This window comes from Ceratotherium simum, chromosome 33 (genome assembly GCF_057802395.1).
Source record: "Ceratotherium simum simum isolate JZ-2026a chromosome 33, ASM5780239v1, whole genome shotgun sequence".
Classification (NCBI taxonomy): Eukaryota; Metazoa; Chordata; class Mammalia; order Perissodactyla; family Rhinocerotidae; genus Ceratotherium; species Ceratotherium simum.
In genome coordinates this window covers 29,098,660-29,117,093 of record NC_141932.1, presented here as the reverse complement: position 1 = coordinate 29,117,093, position 18,434 = coordinate 29,098,660, and the positions used below count along the sequence as shown (strand labels likewise).

The window sequence follows — 18,434 nt, the reverse complement described above, 5'->3', positions numbered from 1 at the left end:
GGTTTGGTTTTTGGCCAGTTTCTAGTTTATTTTTAAATAAGTCCCATTTTTGTGCTGTGGGCTCATAGGTCAGGTGCTGATTTCTGCAGATGCATCTTTGGTTTCGACTGAGTTTGTTCTCTGGCCGTGTTTGCTTTGTGTTTCAGATAATACCCTTTTATATTTCAAATGCAACAAATTACTTTGGCCGTATCGTTGATAAACATGTGGATCTTTATGCGGCTCTTAATGCTGAAATAAATGAGTATTTTGAGGATTCCAGTAATAAAACAGCTGTTGAAAAGGTGGAGAAATTTGGATTATATGGATTAGCAGAAAAAACACTTTTTCACAGGTAAAATCGTCTATTTCATCTCTAAAAGTTGTGAAGCGTGAGGGAGCCTGAAGTGGTATTGAGCCCCTCTCTTCACCTCTGTCCATTTGCCCAGTTGCTCTCACTGAGCCTGGCTCCTCCCGGGAGGGTGGTGGCGGTGTCGTGTCCCCCACACGCCGGGCACAGTTCTGCACGTGAAACTCGGCTGAGCCCGGTTCCTGAGCACAGAGCGTGCATGACGGGGTAACGTTTCTGTACGGACATTTATTGAGCTATCTCTGTGTGCCACATACACGTATATCTTTCACTCACTTCATTCCTACAGAATTCTTATAAAATGGGTCTTGTTCCCATTTTCCAGTTAAGAAAACTGAGCCTGGTGAGGTTGTGTGGCTGTGTAGAGGCAGCCCCGGCAGTCTCCCTCACGTGCCTGCTCACACCCCCTTCCCTCCAATGCCGCCCTGACTGCGTGTGGTGGCAGCCTAGGTTGGGAACCTGTGCAAGTTTAAGTTGCTGTGTTAATTTTGTTGTGTTGTCAGATAAGGGGATGTACCCTATTCAAAAGTACTACATGTTTTTCTACTTAGCCATACTTTTTAATTCAGTGATCCATTGCTAAGTGCTCTTGGCGGCTGCTCTTATTGTTTTCTAGTATGGAGTAAAACCATGCAGTTGAAGGGTCTTTTGATATGTTTTGCATTTAATGGGTAAGTTGAGGCAAAGATTATTTCCACTTCAGAATCTCTGTGTTAAACTGATGCCACTACTTTCTCCAGGGTTCAAGTGCTGGAGATGAGCCAAAAAGAAGACACCTGGGCCCCAGACAAAGTCCTTGTGAAGTTTATAGATGAAGGCAGGACTGGGCTCGTCCCGAGGGGCCAGCTGCTGCGTCTCCCAGAACGTTTCCACAGGATGCCCCCCCAGGCTGTGGAGTTTATTGTTTGTAGAGTGAAACCCGCTGACAACGAAATTGAATGGAATCCAAAGGTGAGTTATTTTGGCTTCTTATATTTTGTTGACTTTTAGAATATATTTAACCCAGAATATACGCAGAATTGAGGTTTATTTGAATTTAGAGTATTGAGTTTGGGTAAATGGTCCATGTCGCTGGGCAGTTAAAGTGCAGTCTGCTTGGGTCCCTGCTAGTGCAGGAATGCACTTACGGTGCATGCAGAGACCCCACAGGGAGCCGTCAGAGAGGCGCAGGGCCCCCCTGCCAGGTGCGGCTTGCCGTCATTGTCATTAGCGCCCACAGACTCAGGACTGGTGTAAAATACGCGTCATGATAAAGTAAATTGGCTGTCAGCTTCCGGAGGAGAAACAGGGTAAGCGCCTGCACAAGTGGATCCTCCCGTCAAAGGGGGCGTCAGTGATGGACACTCTGCAGAGGCCGGTCATTCCACTGGAGTGGGAAGGATGGGCAGGAAAGAGAGAGAGTCCAGAAAAGCTTCCAAAGGAAGGGACACTTCCTCTGGCCCTTCGGGATGGTAGCCAGGATGTCGTCGAGTACAGACGTACCTCGTCTTACTACACTTGGCTTTATTGCCCTTCGCAGATGTTTGTTTTTTTTGTTTTTTTGTTTTTTTTTTTTAAGATTTTATTTATTCATTTTTTTTCCCCCCAAAGCCCCAGTAGATAGTTGTATGTCATAGGTTCACATCCTTCTAGTTGCTGTACGTGGGACTCGGCCTCGCGCTGGACGGAGAAGTGGTGCCTCGGGGCGCGCCCGGGATCCTAACCCGGGCCGCCAGCATCAGAGCGCGCGCACTTAACCGCCAAGCCACGGAGCCGGCCCCGCAGATGTTTTGTTGTTTTACAAATTGAAGATTTGTGGCAACCCTACATTGAGCAAATCTATGACGCCATTTTTCCAGCAGCATTTGCTCATTTCATGCCTCTGTGTCACATTTTGGTAATTCTCGGAATATTTTTAACTTTTTCGTTATTATCATATTTGTTATGGTGATATGTGATGAGTGATCTTTGATGTTACTATTGTAATTGTTTTGGGGCACCATGAACCACGCCCATAAGATGGCAAACTTAATTGATAGATGTTGTGTGTGTTCTCACTGTTCCGCCAACTGGCCATACCCCTGTCTCTCTCCCTCCCCTCGGGCCTCCCTATTCCCTGAGAGACACCGATATTGAAGTTAGGCCATTTGATAACCCTACAATGGTCTCTTAGTGTTCAGGTGAAAGGAAGAGTTGAATGTCTCTCACTTTATGTCGAAAGCTAGAAATGATTAAGCCTGGTGAGGAAGGCATATCAAAAGCTAGGCCTCTAAGTGCTACTCCAGCGAGCGCACAAATGATGAGAAAGTGAAACAGCCTTACTGCTGAAACCGAGAAAGTTTTAGTGGTCTGGATAGAAGATCAAACCAGCCACAACATCCCCTTAAGCCAGAGCCTAATCCAGAGCAAGGCCCTCACTCTCTTCAATTCTGTGAAGGCTGAGAGGGGTGCAGAAGCTGCAGAAGAAAAGTGTGAAGCCAGCAGAGGTTGGTTCATGAGGTTTAAGGAAAGAAGCTGTCTCCATAACATAAAAGTGCAGGTGAAGCAGCAAGTGCTGATACAGAAACCACAGCAAGTCACTTAGAAGATCTAGCTGAGATAATTAATGAAGGTGTCTACACCAAACTATAGATTTGTAATGTAGGTGAAACAGCCATATACTGGAAGAAGATGCCATCTAGGACTTTCATAGCTAGAGAGGAGAAGTCAATGCCTGGTTCAAGCCTTCAGAGGACAGGCTGACTCTCTTGTTAGAAGCTCATTTAGCTGGTGACTTTGTTGAAGCCACTACTCATTTACCATTCCAAAAATCCTAGGGCCCTTAAGAATTATGCTAAATCTACTCTCCCTGTGCTCTAGAAATGGAGCAACAAAGCTTGGATGATAGCACATCTGTTTACAACATGGTTTACTGAATATTTTAAGCCCGCTGCTGAGACCAACTGCTCAGAAAGAAAGATCCTTTCAAAATATTACTGCTCATTGACAACGCACCTGGTTACCCAAGAGCTCTGATGGAGATGAACAGTGAGATTAATATTGTTTTCATGCCTGTTAACACAACATGCGTTCTGCAGCCCATGGATCAAGGAGTAATTTCGACTTTCACGTCTTATTATTTAAGAAATACATTCCGTAAAGCTATAGCTGCCCTATGGTGATTCTTCCCATGGATCTGGGAGAAGTCAATTGAAAACCTTCTGGGGCAGGCCCCGTGGCTTAGCGGTTAAGTGCACGCGCTCCGCTACTGGTGGCCCGGGTTCGGATCCCGGGCGCACACCGACGCACCGCTTCTCCGGCCGTGCTGAGGCCATGTCCCACATACAGCAACTAGAAGGATGTGCAACTATGACATACAACTATCTACTGGGGCTTTTGGGGGAAAAAAAAAAAGGAGGAGGAGGATTGGCAATAGATGTTAGCTCAGAGCCGGTCTTGAGTCCTCAGCAAAAAGAGAAGGATTAGCACAGATGTTAGCTCAGGGCTGATTTTCCTCACAAGAAAAAAAAGAAAGAAAAAAGAAAACCTTCTGGAAAGGATTCCCCATTCTAGATGCCATTAAGAACATTAGTGATTCATGGGACGAGGTCAAAATATCAACACTAATAGGAGTTTGGAAGAAGTTGATTCCAACTCTCGTTGGGTGACTTTGAGGGGTTCACGATTTCAGTGGAGGAAGTAAATGCAAATGTGGTGGAAACAGCAAGAGAATTAGAATTAGAAGTGGAGCCTGAAGTTGTGACTGAATTGCTGCAATCTCATGATGAAACTTTTAACTGATAAGGAGGAGTTGCTTCTTATAGATGAGCAAAGAAAGTGGTTTCTTGAGATGCAGTCTCCTCCTGGTGAAGATGCTGTGAAGATTACTGAAATGACAACAAAGGATTTAGCATATTACATAAGCTGAGTTGATAAAGCAGCAGCAGGGTTTGAGAGGACTGACTCCAGTTTTGTTTTGTTTTTTAAGATTTTATTTATTTATTTTTTCCCCCCAAAGCCACAGTTGATAGTTGTATGTCATAGTTGCACATCCTTCTAGTTGCTGTATGTGGGACGCGGCCTCAGCATGGCCAGAGAAGTGGTGCGTCGGTGTGCACCCGGGATCCGAACCCGGGCCACCAGTAGTGGAGTGCACGCACTTAACCGCTAAGCCACAGGGCCGGCCCAATTTTGAAAGAAGTTCTACTGTAGGTAAAAGGCTGTCAAACAGCATCACATGCTACAGAGAAACTGTTCGTGAAAGGAAGAGTCAATCAATATGACAGACTTCACTATTGTCTTATTTTAAGAAATTGCCACAGCCACCCCAGCCCTCATCAACTCCCACCCTGATCAGTCAGCAGCCACCAACGTCGAGGCAAGACCCTCCACCAGCAAAAAGATTCCAAACTTGCTGAAGGCTCAGATGATGGTTAGTGTTTTTTAGCAATAAAGTATTTTTTAATTAAGGTGTATACATTGTTTTTTAAGACATAATGCTATTGCACACTTACTAGACTAGAGTGTAAACATAACTTTTATATGTAGTGGGAAAGCAAGAAAATTCGTGTGACTTGCTTTATTGAGATACTCGCTTTTTTGCACTGGTCTGGAACCAAACCTGCAGCATCTCCGAGGTACCCTTGTAGACTGGGTAAGGCACTGAGTGAAGAAAATACCTATGCCAAGACATGGAGCACAGAAGAGTGGGCCCGTGTGGGCTTACGTGGCTGTCCGAGGTCAGGTGGAGAGGCCAGGGTAGAGGCCAGACAGGCTGTCCTGCTCATCACGACACTCCTGATCCTTCAAAGGAACGTTAAATTTTGTGTAATCTGGGTAATAGGATATGAAATAAGCCATTGTAGTGGGCAAAGTAAAATCAGTTTGGTTATAAACAAGGTTAAACATTACTCAGGAAATATACAGGTGACTGTTTCCATAATACAGGATGAATACAAAAGCCTTACTGTTGGGAGTTTAGTAAAAATAGCCTTTATTAAATAGTAATCCTTTTCCTTCGTGCAGAGCGTTTACCGAGTGTCCGCTTGTGTGCTGGTGCCATGTGGGTTCTGGGAATGCAGCTGTTAGCCAAAAGGTCATGGTCCTCGCCCTCCAGAAATATTTGGTCTGTCAAGATGATTGACCACAAGTATTTATTGAAGAGGAGCCTTCTGTAGAAGTGGAGGAAAGTTCTCCTGTGTGTATTCTTCCAAATTAATTTACAAATTTCAAGGGAGAGGGAAATAATCTAATTGTGATGAGCCAGCTCCCTCCTCTTCTGCTGTCTTGGAGTTAAAACATGCCTGAAAGAGTGCTTGGACAGGTCCAGCTGTTGTGGTCCTACTTGAGAGGGAAAGAGCCGTGCGCTCTGGAGAGGGTACCGGGAAGAGTACCAGGGCCCCTCGGTGCCCGTGTCACTGGCACAGAGCAGCTCCCTTGGTTGCTTCCATCGCTGTGACTTCCTCCTCTGGAACAGCAGGAACACGTTCACCTCACTCCCATTGAGCTTCCAAAGAAATAAACATCCATACTTTAAAGACAGGTTGACAGTTAACAGAGGAGTTGGGGGACACGTATCGACAGCGGGGAACACACAGTGTTAGGAGTCCAGAGGCACGGACCTGTTCTTGGAACTCGCCTCGTGCCTCCGTCCTTACTAAACTCCACTGTTAGTTACCCTCGTCGACCATGGTCACGATGGCCTCCATGACCTACCTCATGGCGTGGTTGTGAGGCTCAAATGAAATGCGTGGAAAAGTTTTTTGCAGAACTCTACAGCATATACCGAATAAGGTATTTTCTTACAGCTTCAGATAAGTTACTTAAGTGTTTTTTTCAGGTTACTAGGTATATTCATCATAAAATTATTGGAAAACTGCATGATGCAAAAGTGATGATGGCTTTGGGAAATACAGTTTGGATCGATCCAATGGTAAGTCTGTAGTTTTCTTAAAAAGAAATCGGTGTTTGAATGGGCCCCTAAAATTATCCAAATTATTCCAACCTGTTGCTTGAATAACTGCCTCACGTCATGGTGGCTTGTTTGGGGCTCTGCGTCAGGGAGAGTTTTTTTCATGTTACGTGGGTCATGAAGTTGGTTGTGGGTTTTTTTGACCAAGGGAATCTTTTACATCGTAACCCAGTGCTCACAGGCATGTGTGTGTAATCTCACACGTACAACCACAACAGAAGCTTCATGAAACTGTCCTTGCTACTGTGATAGTCCCTAGTATTTACATTTTACTCTTTCCACTTTTTCACGTGTTGGTTGTGCGCTGTTGAGTTGATCTCACGGTCCACCTGTTGGGGCGCTCTGGGCCAGTGACTGCCCTGCAGCAGCACCGCGGCCCATTTGTCTAGTTGTAAAGGATGGTAAAGTCCCAGCACATGATCGGTAACATGGAGGATCCCAGGCCTTGGGCTTCCAAAGATAGGTTTTATCCTGTCATGGTTTCTACCTTGTTCATTCACCAAATATTTATTGAGCACCTACTGTGTGCTGGGACCTGTACAGGGCACAGGGTTCCATCTGTGAACAGACTCCTCCCCTGTGGAGCTGACATGGGAGTGGGCGGGCTGAGTGTGAGACCAGGACGTGGAATTAAGGGCTCAGTGCATCCCGTCTGAGACTGGCGCCATCCCCTCTTTACTGGCACCCCAAGAACTACTTTTCAATTCAAAATTTTGCTCTGTTAGACTTAAATCTTAATTCTTAAGATTATTTATAAGATTTAAAGGAATTCAGTTCATAACTGTTTTGCTGAAAATTATTTTTATGAGATTGGAAAAGCCTTAACACTTAAAAAGAGGAGTTTGGGTATAAGATTTAAGAGTAAGAGGAGAGAATGATTTTTAGGAGAGAAGGGAGAGATCACCAGTGCAGGTAAATGAAGAGATTGGGGTCTTAGCTGATGTTGTAATAGTTAATACTATGGTTCTTCTTTATCGGAGAAAAAATGGAAACTTTGTTCAGCAGGAATTTTTGAAACTTTAGCTAAAAGAATGAAGCAAAAGAAGGGAACCCACCTGGCAAGTGTGCTTTCGCAGCTCCAAAGTGTGTGGCAGTGTCCATGGCTGGCCAGAGGGGAGACAGACCCCGCGCTTGCCACTTGCTGCACCCAGACCAGCCCCGTCCACAGTTTGAGTGGAGACAGGCTCTTCCGCCAATTCCAGATGGGAGCACATTCCCAGTGTTCACTTAGGAAGGTGCCCCAGCCGGTGCCAGCCTGGCCCACCCTCCCCTGCCATGGAAGGGACATGTAGGCCTGGGTCCGTGCCTCCTGTCCACAGGAATCAGACTGTTGTAGATTTCTATGTTTTACTTGATTTTGTGTGAATTGAAATGGATGAGAACGTTTTGGCTGCAGAAAAGAAAAGTGGAAGGAACTGTCTAGAACACAGCATTTAGGGCCTTGGCGTAGGCCCTTTCTGGGCACCTGAAGACTCTGAACCTTAGGGTCCTCTTTGTTGAGAGAGGTGAAAATACTCGAGTGAAAGTCAGAAAGATCTACAAATTTTGTCTGTGTTTACAGCATTACAGATTGGTCTCGCCTGGGGGTTTTATTCCAGGATTCGGTCTTGGCCCCACCCAGACCTGGTCATCTTTCTTCGTTGTGGGACTGGGCTCTGGAAGATTCTCACGTAACCTCGGTTATGAAATGGTGCAGATGCTGCAGCGGGAGGCCCTTGCACACTGTGGCAGGTGCCCAAGTGCATCAGACATTGCACAGTGAGATGGGGAGGCACGGGGGAGTGTCTGTGATCTTCTGCAAGTTATAAGTGTGGTTCCTGCAGTTGTATTTTTTCTTTGATTCAAGGTGCACATTACAAAACTTTCAAATTTGAAAACTTCTGTTGTTGATTATAACGTTCGAGCTGAAATTTTGTCAACGGGAATGGGAGTTGATAATTCAGAACATACAGAACAACTGAAAAAATTATACGAAGGAGTTAAAATGCCAACTTGTGAAGAAAGCCTAAGCCAGACCCTGTAAGTGGATTTTTATCTCCCTTTTGGAAGAGCTGTTTTGTGGAAATAGAACTCAGAAATGTTAATAGACATTTTTTTTGAAAGTATAATAGTTTAATGAGTCTCCATGTTCCCATCACTCGGCTTCACTAATTACCAAGATTTTGGCAATCTTATTTTATCCCTACCCCAACCCACACTTTTTATCGACAGCACACATCCAGAAAGATGCACACATCATAAGTATAGTTTGGTGGATGTTCTGAGCACAGAAACCAGCCCCAGTTCGGAAGCAGGGCGTGACGCAGAGCCGGTTCCTGCTCCCTCTCCAAGGGCCGCTGCTCTCCCGACACAGAAGAGCATAGCTGGTTCTTCTTCCTTGGTTTGTACTTTGGGTGGAATCATGCAATGTCTCTGTTTTGTATCTGGCTTCTTTAGTCCAGCGTTGTTTGTGAAATTCATCCATATTGTGCATGTAGCTGTAGATCATACATTCTCATTGCTGCGTAACATTCCGTTGTATGAATATGCCATAATTTATTTACCCATTCTCCTGTTGATGGGAGAAACTTCCAGTTCTGGGATACTTCAAGTGGTACTTGAAACATTCTCCTACCTGTGTTTTGGTGTACTTACAAATGTATTTCTGATGGAATGGAATTGCTGAGTCATAATTAGAGCTACTGCCCAACAGTGTTCCAAAATGGCTGTGCCAGTTTACCCTTCCACAAGCAGTAGATAGGGCTACGAAAGCCACTGAGAAAGTACCCTGGCATCCTCCACATGGGGAGGATGGACACAGCATGTGTGTCCACCAGAGGACTCATATCAAGAGCTCCTTGCAGTCAGGAAGGAAGCTGCAGACACCTGTTAAGAAACTGGGCAGAACACTCGAACTGACACTTCACAATGTCCGGTGAACTAATTGTCCAATAATTAATATATGAAAAGGTGCTTGAACTCATTAGTCATCAGGGAAATGGAGATTAAAACCACAATGCAGGCATACCATTTCATGCCCACTGAAATGAGAAAAAGAAATGAGAGAAATGAGAGAGAAAGAAAATACCAAGTGTTGGTGAGGAGGTGGAGCGACATAAGGCTTCTGTAAACTTGATTAGAGTGCTGTTATTACGTCTAACACAATTAACAGTAATTTCTTAAACTGCATGTGTTTTTTTATTGTGTTAAAATATACATAAAATTTCCCATTTTTGTTTTTTCAAATTGTGGTCAAGTACACATAAAATCTGTCATTATAACTGTTTTTAAGTATGTAATTCGGTGGCAGTAAGTACATTCACAATGTTGTGTAACCACCACCACTACCCATTTCCAGAACTTTTTCATCATCCCAAACAGAAATTCTGTACCCATTAAACAGTAACTCCCTTTCTCCCATCCTCCCAGCCCCTGGTAACCTCCATTCTACTTTCCGTCTCTATTAGTTTACCTATTCTGGGTACCTCATATAAATGGAATTATACAATATTTGTCCTTTTGTGTCTGGCTTATTTCACATGGCATAATATTTTCAGGGTACACCCATGTTGCAGCATGTATCAGAATTTCAGTCCTTTTAAGGTTGAAAATATTTTACTGTATGGCTATGCCACATTTTGTTTATCCATTAATCTGTCAGTGGACATGTGGCCATTGTGAACAGTGCTGCTGTGAACACAGGTGTACAAATATCTCTTCCAGTCCCTGCTTTAGGTTCTTTGGGGTGTATATCCAGAAGTGGAATTGCTGGGACATATGGTAATTCTGTTTAACCTTTTGAACTGCCAGACTGTTGACCACAGCACCATTTTACATTCCCACCAGCAGTGCACAAAGGGTCCCTTTTCTCTACGTCCTTGCCTAGAAATCAGCCTGAGGTGTGAGCTTCAGGTCTTCATAGGACTTTTCTGAGCGTGCGTCTTGCCGGGCATGCGTGTGGCTTTCTAAATCCCCCCTGAATGGTACTGCTTTCGAATGTCCTCACTTCCCAGGAGTCTCACCCCAGCGCCTTAGCAGGGCTGTTGTCTGTCTCCTCGCCTGATCCCTGGCCCCAGGCGTCTGCGGGTCTGTAGTTGCCTTTTCCGAGCAGTGCTCACGCTCTCCTGCCTGTGTTCCCAGTTTTGTGAAACAGAGACGAGCATCTTGCAGCGGTCCCTCAGCTGTTCCCCAGACAGGTTAGAACGGACGACACAGGGATTTGCCCACAAAGTCTGCTCTGCCCCCTCCGCTTTGCGGGGGGATCAGGAATCAGGCTGCTGCCTGCTCCAGACCAGGACCCCAAGCCGAGGGGGTGGGGCAAAGGTGAGTGAAAACCCCACAAAACCTTCCTCCAATTTGAAGCCGGCTTGTTCTTGACTGGGCATTTGCTTGGTTGCTGTAAACGCTTGACTGTTTCCGGAGCTCCTGCAAAGTTGGTTTAGATAGCTTCTGGTGGTTCTTTCGGTGTTTCTGTGGGGAACAGGAACTTGGAACTTCCTAGTCTGCCATTTTGCCCTACATGTGTTTTGGTAGCAAGGTGCTGGATATTTCTTCAGTTTAACTTTATTTTGGTTGATCCAATTAACAGATAAATACTTTTAATTAAAGTTGCCATTAGGTAAAATTGAAGTTTCAAAATTTATTCATTCAGTAAATATTTATTGAGTGTTTACTGGAGATACAGTAGTGGACAAAACAGATGAAGGGCCAGCTCACATTTTAATGGAGACAGACAGACAATAAACAAACAAGTTACAAAAATACATAGTGGGCCAGGTGGTGGTCTGTGAGATGGAGCAGAAAGGAAGATAGGGTGGCTTTGGAGCTGAGAAGGTGAACAATGAGCAAAGACACAAGAGGTGAGGCATGACCCAGGTAATATCTGGGAGAAGACTCCTGCAGGCAGAGGAAAGGCTTGGTTATTCCTTGGTTGCAGGAACAAGGAGGAAGGTACGGTGACTAGAGTAACAATGAGGGGAGAACTGTAGGTGCAGAGGTCGGAGCAGTCCTGGGGTCAGATCTTGTTGCACCCTGTGACCATTGCAAAGATTGGGCTCCCACTCTGAGGAGGTGGAGCCTTGGGAGGGTTTTGAGCAAAGGAATGACTTAATGAAAAGGTTCTTGGCTGCTGTGTTGAGAATAGGCTGGAATGGGGGACAAACGCTGTGCCAAGAGTTCAGGGCAGGATGGCAGCGGCTTGGACTAGTGTGGTTTTGTGGAGGTGGTGAGAAGTAGCTGGTTTCTGACTGTATTTGTAGTGAGTGTCTTGTCTTAGGGAGCCTTGTCAGAAGATCCTTGGCGTTGGAAGCTGAGATACTGGACGAGAGCCCCGAAGGAGTGAGTGTCAAAGGACTGAGCCCTGGGCCTCTAATGTTGAGAGGTGGGGGAGCCGTGGGGACATTGGAGAGCAGCCTGAAAAGGAGCAGCTACAGCGTAGAAGGAAGCATGGGAGGAGGGCTGTCCAGGACGGCCAGTGAGGAAAGTGATTCATGGAGAGGGAGCCATGAGCTGTGCGGATGCTGTTGAGAGGCCAAGTGAAGTGAGGACTGAGAACTGACCAGTGCATTTAGTGATGTGACGATTGGTGAACTTGAAAGATTCCTAAATTACTGCTGTGAAAGCAGGGGAATTTCAAAGAACATGGCAAAGATTAAAATATAGTCTGAGTTTTTTAGAGTTTTCTATCTTAATAAAATTGGGTACCTGTGGGGTTAGGATACATGTTGGTTTCTGCACACTTCCAGGAAACAAAAATTCTTCCATACTTACTTATAAGATATTCTTTTAAAAATAAGGATGTTACAGTCTAGTAGACTTAACCAAAATGAAGATTGATCACTTACGTAAAACACATCACTTATGTAAAACACAGCAACTACCATTGAGCCCCAGGTCTCTGCAAAGCACTCTGCTTGGTCCCTTTGCACACTTGGTGTTGTGGTTGTGCAGGAGTGTTGCACACCTGTGGTCATAAACACAAGGCAGAGAGAAGTGCAGAGGACCGCGAGATTCTACAGAGGGAGCCTGCCTAGAAGAAGAGATTCCACTTCAGGAGATGGATTGGGAAGCTGTGGTAGGACTCTGGATTAGAAGCGAGGAGAATGGCGCCATTCTTACAGCAGATCGGGAACACGGACAGATGCTGGGGACTTGAAAGACCTGGAAGCCGTTGGGCTTAGAGACTGACAGACGTCAGGGAGTGCGATTCTGTAAATCTGAGTCCCACGGTCTGGGAGGATGTTGGCGTGGTTGACAGTCACAGGATGTTTCCCAGAGAGCAGCCAGCTCATTGGAGAGGATTCTGAGTTGGTTTGGGACATGCTAAGGTTATTGAAAGTGTAAGCCTAGAGCCCGGGAGAGCAGTGAGGGAGGGCTCTGGTTTGCTGGTATTTGAGGAGAGTCAAAGCTTGGTATCTGTGTGAGGAGGAAGGAACAGAGCCCAGCAGATGAGGGTCTAGTGCCAGAAGTCAGAGCCATGGTGGAGGGAGAGGGTGGGTGGCCAGGGCGGGTGCTGCACAGGGTTGAGGAGGACCAGGCCTGAGGAGGGGTCCCTGCTGGATAGCTGGAGCATATGACATACCGCCCTCCACCATTTGAGGGTGCCGTGCCGCAGCAGGCTTCATGCGTGTCCATCGGAAGTCCCCTTGGAGACACATGTACACACCCTCTACCCCACAGGTGTGTGTATGTGTATAAGTTTGCTCCTTAGGCTTGAATTCTCTCTAAGAGGATGCACAAAAAATGAATTACATTGTCACCCAGGAGGAAGGAGATTGAGCAGCTGGGGAGCAGGAGTGAGAGGGAGATTTTTCACTCTGTGGACCTTTTTATTTACTTTAAAATATTGAACCACAAGAACGTGGTTACCTGCTCAGAAAACACACACAATTTAAAATTTTTAAAAGAACAAGGCAGCCCCCAATGTGCTGATTTGGAGTAATCTCTAATTGTTAGGTTCAATAAAATAAGGAGCAAAAAGGTGAATTTGGTATGTTCCCATGTGTTTAAATGTGTGTCTGCGTGTGAGTTTTAGATAGAATGATACAGACGGCAGTATTTGCTTTTTTGTGCAACAGTGTTTCTAGAAGTAGACCGAGACTGGTAAGAGGCGTGTCTCTGGGAAGAGGGCCTGGGGGGATGGCTTTTGCTTTCTGCCCGTTTATCTTCTTTGCAGTGGGTAGCAGTGTATGTTATTCTCCAAGTTAAGGGATTTAAAGGAAACTTACTTTGGTCAAGGGGTGACCACATTTCTCTGATAATGCGTTTCGGTACTCTACTCTGTGTCTGACGCCCAGGGCACAGCAGTGAGCAGAGCGGGCTGCCCTGCCCGTCGTCTGCACAGGAGCCAGAAGCTCTGTGCAGGTCTGACTCATGGTGATAAGCACGTCACGGTCGTTTGTTGCCTGCCTTCCGTTCTAGCTGGGAAGTCCTGTAGAGAGCCAGGTTTTGCTGTCTCCTCGTCTTGGAGTTAACCTCCGCCTGTTCTATCCAGGGTGCCTTCTTCAGCAGAAGATCCCGCTTCTCAGCAGAGCGCACGGCAAGAGGACAGGGGCTCAGAAAGAGGGGCCGATTCCGAGACAAACTCAGAACACCAAAAGCATGGTCGGTTATTTAAAAGATGGTTAACTTAAAATCATTAATGCTTGGAAATTTTCTAATCTTTAGGCTTTCCACTTTTAGATGAATTGTAGAGATGATGTAAACTGATATTACCTAACTTCCTGTTTTTGACAATTCGCTTCCAATGGATTTTTTTGTAACTTTTTTCCTTTTTGTTATTTGAGATATAATGTTCATCCAGTAAAGTGCACAGATCTTAAGTGTACAGCTCATCAGAATTTTTACAAATGTATATGTCCATTAACCACACCAGGTCAAGCTATCGAACATTTCCAGAGCCCCAGTGGTCTCCTTCATGTACCTTCCACTGGAACCCTTCTCAGTGACCACTATTCTGACTTCTATCACCATCAGTTTTGCTGAATTAGAAGTACATAGTATACACTCTGGTGGCTTCCTTCACTCAATATTGTGTCTGTGAAATTCATCTAGATCATTGCAAGTAGTGGTGGTACTTTTTTATTGCTGACTTGTGTTGTATGCTGTGAATATGTCACAATTTATTTATACGTTCCCCTATTGATAGATGTTGAGGTTTTCAGTTTTTGACTATTGGTGTTAAAGCTGCTATCAACATTCTTGCTCAGGTCTTGAGATGGAAACTTCAAATGTTTTAGATTGAGAAGTTTAAATTGTGTTGTTTTAGAAAACGTTATGTTCAGCATTGGTTCCTTGTGTATGTTACTACCGTTCTGGAATTTGTCTTTAGCGGGGTGTTAGCAGATTAAGATAGCCACAGAGAAGCCTGAACATTTGTATCCTTTGGCCACTGATTGTAATGTGGTTCCTTTTCAGAGAGTAGCTTTACTTTTCTGATTGTTGAACTGTAATATTTGTCAAAGCCTGTTTTTATTAGTTTTACTAAGTAATGTGCATTTTAATTTTTTCTAATTACTCTTTGCAATTGGATACTTGGGTTACTGTGAAATTTATACTCTTAGTGTGTAGTTCCTCAGCTAAAAGGTGCATAAAGTGCAAAAAAGTATATACATGTACATACATTATGGAGTTACATATAAATAACCTATAGGAAAATTTGACTTTTTGTGCAGAAACTTTACCTGAAACCACTGGCGATGCTTCCATTAACAAAACTACAGAGCCTCTTAAAAGGTACGTCCATCCTTGATTGGAGTCTGTTTTCCTTCCTTAGCTGGTGCATAAATAGTGACAAGTGTGTGTAAGCCTTTTTCTTTTCTTCTAGCTTCCACCCACAAATAAAATGGTTCCAGAAAGATGATGTGGTCATATTAAAGATAAGAATAAGGAATGTAAAAGATTACAAATGCAAATATTTTAGAAATAGAGTTGTTTTCAGGTAGGTTTATGTATATCTTAAATAAAATAAATTATAAATAATTTCTAACATTTAAAAGGCTGACTTTATTTCTTTTTGTAAACCTAGTGCCTGGGTAGGAGAGAAATTTTACTTGGCTGATATGGAGCTGCAGGCCAACATAATAAAGGACGATTGCAAATGCACAATTAAAAACGATGAACCTCTCATCACTCTTGCAAAAGAGAGAAGGGAATCCTGGTTTCGCTTACTCAAACGGCGGGTGAGTGGAAATGAACTGGTGCTGGGTTTATAATAACCCTGGGTCTGTTTTGTTCTCTCACCTAATGTAAACCGTTGTGTTGAACAGAATCCTAATGTGGCTTTTGATTTTGATCACTGGGAAGACTGTGAAGAGGATAGCCCCTTCTCCAGGGGTAAGATGGGGGCGCCGGCCCCCCGAGAGCTGTAGGTCCTGAGTGCTGTGGGGTGGACGTAGGAAGGTGGCCTCTGTGGACATGGGTTGTTCTGTAAAGCCCTTAGGAATTAGTTCTTTCCTTGTGGTTGATCTTGGTGCTAGATGTTCTGGTTTGAGGATGTATCAACTCTTGGTTATAAACATATTTTCTTACAACACTTTTACAGATATTTTTCCTGGGAGAATAATGTATTTACAAGCAGGCAGATTTTGCCTGCTCATTTCTCACCTCAAATAATGAAAATATAAAATAGGCTGTAAAATGGATAGAGCTGGACCCCAAGGGACTTTTTCTGCGTTGGCCAAAATAATGGGAGGATAAACATTTGCTAATTAGTCTTTAGTTAACATATTTTTTTTTTATAATTTCTAACTCCTTTAGTTGTAAATTATAAAAACCCACCCTGCAAAGTGCCACAGGTGGTTGAGAACAGTGACCAGTCTTCAGAAGATGACGAGAGTGAGAGTGGATGAGAATGTGGACTGAATCCTGAGGAGCGGCCAGAAGACTGAACAGAAATGGATATTGCTGTGACTAAAAGTTAGGAAAACAAGCAGTTGTATTCGACCCTTTCCTTACCTCAAGGATAAATGATTACTGATGTCATCTTGTAGGCACTGGGATTTGTAATGTTGAGAAATTCTTAGTTGATTTAAAAACGGGCTGCTGATGAGACTGGCAGAGGAGGGCGGAAGCAGGGCAGAGCAGCGGCGCGGAGAGCGCTGGTGCAGCGCGAGCCCGGCTTACGCACGCGGTCTGTCCTGCTCGCTGCCCCCACACGAGCCCAGCCCGACACTCTGAAGCTGAGCCACAGAGGGCAGACCATGGCGTTGGGGTCATGAATTGTACTATCTGGAGTTAGTTATTCGTTTTTTTTTGTAGGCCCACGTTTGGTACACGTCTAAGAACCTGGTCTTGTGCATATAAATTGAGGTTTCTGTCTTGCAAATTTATACTCAGCACTGCTTAACAGACCCTTTCAACCGTGAGTTAGTGGGATTCAGCGTGACTGGCTGTGTGCTAGTACTTGTAGTATTCTGAAGATAGCTACTCAGAGTAAGTTTACTTTTTATGAAGAGAGAGTCCAAGGATAAAAATGGGGTTGCCTCAGCAATACCAGCCAGACCAGGGAGTTCTGGAGGGAAAGCTACTGCATCTGAAGAACCCCCAAACCTGCAGAGTCCTAGGCAAACAGGACAAAGGGTTTTTTTCAGTGGAAACTGAAAAGGACCAGTGGGGTGCCTGGATGTAACCCTCCGAACACTTGGATGTGATGGCCCTAAGAACATTCATGACCCCATCCTGGGGTGAGGCTGTGGCTCCCAGGGTCACAAGGTTATTGGGAGGAACGTGCGTTGTCATTACCGCTTAAATGTGGGAATGCCGAGAACCTGACTTTTCCTGTTAATTGAAAAAGTCAGAAAGGTGAGCTACTGCGGAATTGAAGCCCTCTGCACTTGTTCAGTGTGAGTCTGGCAGCTTTACCGAGAAGTGGAAGAGAACACTGATAGAACAGGACCATTGTGACTGCCCCAGGATCCTTATTCCCTTTACACATCAGAAAGCACAGATGCTCAAGTCCATGTACGTCCCAGGTAGAAGCCCCTGCTTGAATGAGAGGTCAGCTCTGTCATCAGGCTGTCCTGTGAGCGGGTTTGGATCACACTCGAGCTCTCAGTTTCCTCATCTGTAAAATAAGACATTCTGCTCTTTGCACAGCCTCGTGTCACCTCAGGGAGCATCCCAGAATGCTGCTGGGTCAGTATCTTTGTGCAGAGGCTCCGTGATGGGCTCAGTCAGACCAGTGCTCTCTGGAGGGAGGACGCGGCATCCAGCCTGGACAGCTGCCAGCAGCAAGTCCTTACTGCTGCCATGACTCCCGTGAGCTGACTGGCAGCTGTCAAATTGGCACATGAAGTACAGTGGTGACTTGCCTTTTTCTTGGTTAAATTGAGCAGGCTTCTCAGGAAGTGTGAAGTTCTGGTGGCTTTGCTGGCAAAGGTTTTAACTCTGCAGAGCTCTCCGAACGTCCTCCTCAGGTGTTGGTTTCCGTAGACACAGCTCTCGCTCCTGCTGGGGGAGGCCCTTGGGTGGGTGGCCGGACCTCCTGAGCTGCACGGCCTTCCCTGGGATTGTTGGCCCCCGGCAGTTGCTGCTTGGTTGTATGCAGTCTCTTTTGTAAAACATAGCAAATAATAATGGCAGTAGAGTTGCACAAATGCGTGTTTCCCGTGTACACATGGTGGGGCTCTGCTCTCAGAGAAGACATAGTGCGCATTCTTATATGTCGTTCACAGCCAGCTCAACGAAAATATTGGGGGAGGAGGGCTAGACGTTTCAGTCTTGATTTCTTTTTTCAGACATTTAAATTTCCTACTATTTGAAGTTCTGAATCACATATTGTAGGGCACAGGATGCTGACTTGTGAAATGTAAACATTACTAACTGTTATTTTGTTCTGCTATAATATGTACTGATTTCATGTTTGGGGAAAATTTCTGAAATGCAAGGTAAAAGTACTTTTGTCTCTCAGCTTCTAAAATTGTTCCCATAGTCAGTTGTGGTGTGAATGCCTTTTGCAGTATGTCAATAAAATTTCAGTGTTTCCACAGAAATGTTGTACTTTACATTTTTTAGATAGTATTTTCCCTGCATGCCAAATGCAGAAAAGAATTTTAGTCACAGCACTTTCTGGTTTGACCAAAATGCCAGTGAAGGCTGTTGGGGAGCCTGTGTGGTGACCACCAATTACGGGCCCCTGGTGGACACACAGGCGCGTGTGAATGGTTCTGGACAGTTAGC

The 18,434-nt window shown here is 44.9% G+C and overlaps 1 protein-coding gene across 6 annotated transcripts in view; it reads left to right on the top strand.

Moving 5' to 3' along the window:
- TDRD12 (tudor domain containing 12) overlaps window positions 1–18,247 on the top strand; it is a 93,670-nt gene extending 75,423 nt beyond the window's left edge. For 2 of the 6 annotated variants that reach the window (XM_087421848.1, XM_087421849.1), the window contains 10 exons: window positions 147–334; window positions 1,090–1,300; window positions 6,147–6,239; window positions 8,125–8,297; window positions 13,750–13,859; window positions 14,930–14,990; window positions 15,082–15,195; window positions 15,283–15,436; window positions 15,524–15,590; window positions 16,014–18,247. In XM_087421848.1, coding sequence (XP_087277974.1) covers window positions 147–334; window positions 1,090–1,300; window positions 6,147–6,239; window positions 8,125–8,297; window positions 13,750–13,859; window positions 14,930–14,990; window positions 15,082–15,195; window positions 15,283–15,436; window positions 15,524–15,590; window positions 16,014–16,105 — 1,263 coding nt within the window. In that variant the 3' untranslated portion in view covers window positions 16,106–18,247. Of the gene's footprint in view, window positions 1–146; window positions 335–1,089; window positions 1,301–6,146; window positions 6,240–8,124; window positions 8,298–8,489; window positions 9,446–10,397; window positions 10,517–13,749; window positions 13,860–14,929; window positions 14,991–15,081; window positions 15,196–15,282; window positions 15,437–15,523; window positions 15,591–16,013 lie in introns of those variants that run through there. The other 4 variants (XM_087421851.1, XM_087421853.1, XM_087421852.1 and 1 more) reach the window with 4 other exon arrangements.
- Window positions 18,248–18,434: the final 187 nt, after the last annotated feature.